General features: G+C 37.1%; 1 protein-coding gene across 1 annotated transcript in view; it reads left to right on the top strand.

The window, feature by feature from the left end:
* SLC15A4 (solute carrier family 15 member 4) overlaps window positions 1-7,606 on the top strand; it is a 30,390-nt gene extending 22,784 nt beyond the window's left edge. The window contains exons 7-8 of the mRNA XM_057414944.1: window positions 2,387-2,545; window positions 6,222-7,606. Coding sequence (XP_057270927.1) covers window positions 2,387-2,545; window positions 6,222-6,370 — 308 coding nt within the window. The 3' untranslated portion in view covers window positions 6,371-7,606. The remainder of the gene's footprint in view (window positions 1-2,386; window positions 2,546-6,221) is intronic.
* The last annotated feature ends 213 nt before the right edge of the window (window positions 7,607-7,819 follow it).

Consider the following 7,819-nt stretch of genomic DNA (forward strand, 5'->3'; position numbering starts at 1 on the left):
TTTCATTTGATTTGTTTTACAAAGCTTTTTCTTACCTGCTTTCTGATTATCTAAACTGAATTCTTAGTATCTTTAAGCATGCCTCTCAAGACCTCAGAGTATACTTTACCAAGTTGATACTAAAAAGTTGATAAAGGTATCTGTTGTGCTATGAAATTCAGCTTCAAAATAAGCAAAGTGTTAATGGTAACAACTACAGTAATTTGGAAATGTTTATCGTGAATAAAAAGGGACTAAATATCACTTGTTTACTGCAAGCCTAAGCATATTCTTATTAAGCCACATTAGTTACACTTGAGGTACCTTCTTTAAAAAGATGACACACATTGCATTAATCTTTTGTATTTTTCTGTCAATCCTCTTAAAGGATCCTTATTTAACTGGGAATTGTAATCACACATGACAACACCAACTGGAGAGTTTCATTGCAAAACGGCTTGTTTGAGGTAGCATGAAATCATTATCAATGGCTGCCAGCAGGCAAAAATAGCTCTGATGGCAAAGAAAAGATTTTATGTTCCTTTTGCCAGATTAAATATTAGGGTTGCTGGAAACATTATTCAGGTTTAGAAATGTGCCTTATTTTGTTGCAAAAAGTGCATAGTGTTACACCCATTCTGGTTTGGTTTTGTGTCTTAAGATCTTTTTCTAGCAGTAACATTCGCATCCAGTAGATGTGTGAAATAAGAGAAGAAATGGGCCAGATCCTTTTATGTGATACACTTGAGATAACTTGTACAGACTGTATAAAAGCCTGATGACCAAAACATGACCGATCCTTTGGTGACTTGGGGCAGCTGTGGTAGCTTAACAAGAGGTTAAAAACCAAGTTACTGTATCTGGAAAGTAGTAGACTTGTTTTTTTCTTTAAGTGAGATTAGCCTTGAAAAATCTGCATTGTTAGATTAGTGGCAAAGCTTAGAAAGAAAACCTTGAGTTTTTAATTCCCCAAATAAGTGTAGTTTTGCCCTCCCCCATGTTCCGTTTGCAGATGTCTCTCCATCACTGTAGCGATTCTCTTGTTATGGTTTGAATTTACAGGAACCCACACAACTGAGTTGCATGAAGAATGTTTCAGTTCCCTTCTAGAATCACAGGCAGGTTGCTGTTGGCCCATGATAACATGTTTTGCAAAAGAGAAGAGAAGCAGTGTGTTGGTTATTGGAGATTTCTCAGGTGTCGGTGCAGAATAAGTGAGAACATAGTTTTGTTTCTTTTAGAAGAACAAAGCTCCTCCCTCATAACAGGCACTATCTTGAAATGTCAGGCCTTTTCTTAGAAAGAAATGCTACTGTTTTTCTATTAAACTCTGTCTGGAGTAGTAGAAGTCAAATACTAGTAATGATGTAGATAAAGCATACCTTTATTATGCAAGACATAAGGTTTGTGCCATTTTCAGGTCTATAATGCTCTCTTTGGCAAGAAAAATGATTATGGGGTAGCATTAATTTTCAGTATGAAGCAGACTGTTTTGAAACAAGCATTTCACCTGTCAGAAAAGGCTCTGCAAAGAATGTGTATGATTGTCTCTTGCGAATAATCCCATTTGAGTTTTGACAGGAGTATTACTCTAAGAAGGAGAGTTAATCATGGGCATTAGTCTTTGCAAGGCAGAGCCTAACCCAGTGCATTCTGTTGGTACTCAAATTCAGTAGCTCAGATTTTTCACATTGATGTCACTGGTCTGTTTTTCTTGGTTTTATTGGTTGAAATTTGAATAAGGACAATTTAATGTTGAAGTCCCATATCTACAAGTCTTAAAAAGAACAGGGTAGCGAGCAGTGGGCTTGGAGAGTTCTACAGGGAAATTAAATTAAAACTAATTGCTGCTTTTCCAGCTATGTTTAATTTCTGTCTGCACATTCAGAGATACAGACACTGAGTCTGTGAGAAATAAATGCTTGTGGTCAATGCAGGAGTGACCTTTCAGTTCCTGAGTACTTTGTTCTCAGCAGGGAATGTCGTGTGCTTTGTAAATACTGCACATCATATGGGCAGTATAGAAATAAGTGAAATGGGGAACATGGAATTTGCCAGGTTAGAGTTAGTGTCATGAATCTGAGGATCATTTTGGACAGGAAAAAAAAGTATATGTTGCCTCAGAAGATTTTTTTGATTTTACACATCTAATAAAATCAAAGTGAATGTCTTAAATGTTGTCTAAGAGGTTGATACACTGATGACCTTTAACAGGGTTCATAAAACAATTAGAGGGGATTGATAGGGATTCACTACCTCAATTCCCTGTCTCCTGATATCCAAGGTTGGTTTTAGGTCTTTAACATACCACAAGTAGTATACAGCTGCAATTTCTGTGGCATTAAATGAGAACAAGTCGCTATCATTTCTTAAATCTTCTAATAGCATTTTTTATCTTTTAATACAGGTCTAGAATTTGCATATTCAGCTGCTCCCAAATCTATGCAGAGTGCCATCATGGGGCTGTTTTTTTTCTTCTCGGGGATTGGATCATTTGTTGGCTCTGGCTTGTTGGCACTAGTGTCTATTAAAGAAATTGGCTGGATGAGTAATCACACAGACTTTGGTAAGTTATTTTCAGTGGATTCATAGTCTATCAAGTAGAAGGCTTCCTTCACAAGCAGTTAAGCATCAAGCGTGTGGAACTGTTGAGTCTTGGCACAGTGCTTATTAAAAAATAAATAAATTTACTATTTTGTTAAAGATAAAATTTCATTTTACATGTAAGTGTGAAGTAAGTGTGAAGTAATTGTGACTATGCCAAATGCCACATTGCCCTCATGAAAGCATGGGAAAGATGCATAAAGTATTTTGCCTTGGTAAGGCCTCTCAATTACCTGCTCAGCTGTTATTGCATTTCATCACTAGAAATGACTTAGAAACTTTTGTATTGTAGTAAAAAATACTTAATTTCTGTGTGGAAGAAGAATATATTTGATAGAATATAGGACAAGGGGTAACGGGTTAAAACTTAAACAGGGGAAGTTTAGATTAGATCTAAAGGGGAAATTCTTTCCTGTTAGGGTGGTGAGGCACTGGAATGGGTTGCCCAGGGAGGTTGAGAATGCTCCATCCCTGGCAGTGTTGAAGGCCAGGTTGGACAAAGTCTTGGGTGAGATGCTTTAGTGTGAGGTGTCCCTGCCCATGGCAGGTTGGAACTAGATGATCTTAAGGTCCTTTCCAACCCTAACTGTTCCATGATTCTATAAAGTCCTGAAATTACTTTCTGGAGTTATAGGGAGTAAAATGTACCCATCTCTCTTAGTGATTATTCAGCTTCCTAGTTTCAGGAGACTTCATCAAACTTACCATGAGGTCATTCTGTCTGCTAGCTATTTGTAGTCTTAAAAAAGTCCAATCTGCTTTGTATTGCCAGTTAAAGTTAAAAATAATTATTGGCACCAGTAGGTGGCACCTCGGGAATTCCAGAAAAATCCCATCCTCATTGGGCTAATTAGTTCCAACAGAAGGAGTGTGAAAAGTTCTTAAAATGTATGCTAGACCTATTGTATAGACGGAGCTTAAAAGTGCAGCCTAAGCTTGCTTTAAATCTGTCATGAGAGAATTTGCCATTTAAACCCAATTTGCATGCTGCCACAACGTAAAGTTGTCTGGAACAGTACACATGCCTCAAATTGCCATCTTTTGTTTGTATGTTACTCTTTAAGAACCTGCAAAAGGTCACAGGTAGCCTTAACTTTATGGAAGTGCCCTCACCAAATGAAAACTTACATAGAGACTTTTTTTTTTCCCCAAATTCCCAGTCAATTCCAAAATCAGAGGAGCTATCTTTTTCTGCAATTCTGTATAGATAATTCAGTTAATAAGGGCTCAATAGGAGGCTAGAATTTCATACAAATTAATAAGTGTGATACTTGTTGCTTTTTTAGCCTTTTGCCTTTGTTTTCTGAAGCAACCTAAGAGAAGACAGTACTGAATGCTTTCTCTATAAGATATTTAGGTTGTGGTAAATATATCCAGATTTGGCTAGAACTGGAAGATGTTACCTTTCATGACTTGCTGGTCATCTGTTTTGAGTAAGCTCAGTGGATTGTCCTTTGGACAGCTGTCAGAACTGGAAATTTCTCCCTTCAGCATACAATCGAGCATGCTCAGCAGCTATATTCATCTGGCTCAAGGCTGAAGAACTCAGTGGGTGATTTTGATCTGTAGTATCCATAGTAGCTACTGGTTTAACTGTTAATCACTAATTTTTCATTTGGTAGAACATTATTGAAAGTTACCAAATTCACAGTTTATATACTGGGCATGATGTGCTGTGGTATGGAACACCCCTTTGGCTAGTTTGGATCAGGTATCCTGTCTCTGCTTCCTCCCTGCTTCCTGTGCCCATCCTCACTGGCAGAGCATGAGATTGAAAAAGTCCTTGATCAGAACAAACATTACTTAGCAACAACTAAGAACATGGGTGTGTTATCAGTATCCTTCTCAAGCTAAAGTCAAAAACACAGCACTGCACCAACTAGTAAGAAGGAGAACAACAACTGCTACAGCTGAACCCAGGACACATTAGATGCTGTATAATAACTGTAGTCACATGCACCAAGTTTCTGCTTTTTATACTAACTTGTGATACCATATGAGAGGTAACTGCCTGCCTCACCTCTGCTGAGAAAGTTCACTCTCTGCTGGCACTGCTGTGTTGGTTGCTGCCATTGAAATGATTGTTATTTCTCTGACAAAAACCGAGATTGCATGGGCTTAATATCCCATCTCATAAAGGATAATTACTACTCTTTAAACACGTCTGCTATTGAGATGGAGATTCACATGTATATTGTATTTTAAATGTCAAGGAAAGACTGTTTAATTTTACTGCGTTTTATTATAAGTTCATTTAATTGGATCTTAAGTTTCAGTAATTAAAGTAATTTAATCTTAACAGTTATAGGCATGCTGCATGAACAGCTCGTTAGGATCGATGTATACTTCACTGTTTTTACTCTAACCTTTTTGATAATCATAATGGTCCAACTGGCTGTGGCTTATGTGCATGTTGGAAATGAGCCCCAATACATTGTTCTTGGAAGTACAGCAATAGTTAATGCATATTGCCTAATAGAGGAATAATATTTTAGCAATGAGCTTTCTTAATTTAACATTATTTAATCCGGTACAAATCACTGTAACAATTTTGAGGGAGTGTCAAAGGTGAATTGAGCCAAAAAAAAGCCATGTATGTTTTCATGAATTGTAAACTTTGTCCTAAAAGAAGGCTTAGACATCTGAGTAATCACTTTCTTTATATCTGAGTTGCCAAACTTTTTTCCCTTTAAAAACATTCATCTTTTTGTTCTTATTTTAGCTTTGAGTTAGCAGAGAAGGGAGGTACAGGCCTCCAGATGCAGAAAGGCATATAGTAGGGGTGAAAATGTGCTGGAGGAGACTCTAGTATACATAGTACAAAAAAAGAAATCATATATTTACCTGTTTCAGTTAAACTGTAAAACATGAAAGACTTCCTTTTTTGCCTTCATTAAAGCTGTATCACAGCACTGTTTTCTCCAGGCTCCTTAAAAGCACATCTAGAAAGGATGGTAAAGGCTTTACATTACTAACGTCTATCAGTGTGATTTTGCTTCCATCTTGGATCCAGAGCTTTATTTACAGCAATTTTTTTCTAGTCCGTTTGGCCATGGCACAGGGATGTTTTCTTTCTTTCTGCATTTGAAATCGGGCATCTCCTCAAAAATTGAGGAGTGATCTTTACTGCTTACCATTATGAAGTAAATCATACATGAAAATACACACTGAGGTTTATCTGAAGTCAAGGCATTGCAAGTTTGCAGCATAAGAAACCAGACTTAAAAACATGACGGAGGGGGAAGAAAGAAAGATTATTAACCTCTTAGCCCTTAAAATTGTTGACTTTCATGAAGCATGCCCACTGTTATATGTATGTAGTCTTTGTTTGCACAAAGGTCTTACAGTGGTAGGAGAAGCTTCCAGCTATTTATTGTAAGAAATACTGCAGTAACAGCATATCAGCGTCTTCAGGGACACTGCCTGGTTTGAGGCATTGAAGCACAAATGCAAGCAATCCTTGTACTGTGCACGTCTTCCTCAGAAGGTCCATCTTTTGCTCTGGATAATTAAAAATTAAACTGTGCTGTCAGATGGAGATGTGATTTGGTTTGGTTTTGCCAGATGTCTTCACTAGTTAGGCTTGAAGGGAGTGACGTTTTAATTCATGTAATCTGTATCAATCTTTTTCTTTCTAGGTAATATTAATGGCTGCCAATTAAACTATTACTTTTTTTTGCTGGCTGCTATCCAAGGAGCAACCCTCTTGCTTTTCCTTATTGTTTCTGTGAAATATGATCACCAAAAAACAAAGATTAATGAAGTGGCTGCCAATGGGAGGATCTGATACCTGTTACAGAGCAGACTATTACAGCAGCTCACAGTGAAGTGGCAGTGCACCCTACGTCTGCAATATCAAGGTTTTCTCCAGTGAGACTCTTGCTAGACTTGCATGTTACAAGAGTTCTCTCCCTTGCCCCCCTCTCATGTAATGTCAGTAAGTGCCTTATGTTGGCGGGGCTGGTTTCTTGCACTACTACTGTGTCCTGGCAGAGGACAAATACAGATCTCGGAAGTGTATTTACTCTAGCCTAGGCATTCAAGTTGCTCTTTGTTAATCGTGAGATTACTAAACTCCTGGAAGCCAGGACACTTACAATGGAAATGGAGTAGAAGGATTCATGATATGAATTTTTCCTGACTGAAAAACTCTGCTTAGTGAAGAAGAGTGGATCTAGAGAAACGCTCAAGAGTCTCAAGCCTACATTTGAGGACACAAGAAAGAAAGCGTTTTAATAAACCTCAAGAAGTGGTTACAAGAATAAGTTTTCAATCCTGAGAGTCATTTTTGGAGGAGAAACAGGGACAAATTAAGTTGCAGATTAAAAAAAAATTAAGTTTTATAATTGACCTTTCACTGGCAGTGTCTCAAGGATTTAAGTCCAAACTTGCAGTCACAACTATCCAATACTGAAGCCTGAATTATATGTCACAGTAGCTTGTCATATAACTGGCTGTGACTTTTGGTGCACAATGAAACACTTGTTTGGACTGAAATGGTTTTACTTCAGAAATACTTTTATTTTTTGGAGCTGCAGTAGATGTATTAGGATAATATGGAAACAAACATCTTTTGAAAAACCCCGTTCAATCTAATGCTGTTATTTCCCTAAGGAATATATAAATATTTTCAGAAGAAAACTGAGATTGAATTCTCAGAAGATGAATACACAGTAACAATTTAGAAGCCTTTCAGCCAGTTCTTCAGTCTTGTGTCTTACTTCTAGCTAACATGCTACAGGGTTTGTATCCTTCAGCAACACATTCCTATAGCAGAGCAAATGGTTTTTATGTTCAGCCTCCTGAATTTTAATGATTCTAACAATTGTAGTTAAGATTGTGTGCAGATGGTATGGAAGATACATGGAATTATGCAGAAAGAAAATAAAAACTCGACTTTTTATTAACGTGTTGAATTTTTATCATTTCCTTTGTCTGCATTTATGTTGTTAAAATATCCTGGTTTTGTACATGGACATCTTTTTAATGAGTTTACAAAATAAAATGAAGTTCCATGCTGTGACTTTTGACCTTTTGTTTCTAGGTGGATAAAATTACATTACAATTATTTACTTCTTTAGCCTTTATTTCCTAAATATATAGTGGAATGCTGTTAGATTTGTAAGTGTACACTGGCATCCTATTAGTTTTGTCAGATAACTTAGCTGAATGCAAGCTGTCCTGTCTTTACCAAGGTAAATCAGTGTAGATGCTATTTAGTGATTGCATTTTTTCA

This window comes from Pezoporus wallicus, unplaced genomic scaffold, assembly GCF_028554395.1.
Source record: "Pezoporus wallicus isolate ANWC-B61680 ecotype Strahan unplaced genomic scaffold, APGP_CSIRO_Pwel_v1 contig_8047, whole genome shotgun sequence".
NCBI classification, from domain to species: Eukaryota; Metazoa; Chordata; class Aves; order Psittaciformes; family Psittacidae; genus Pezoporus; species Pezoporus wallicus.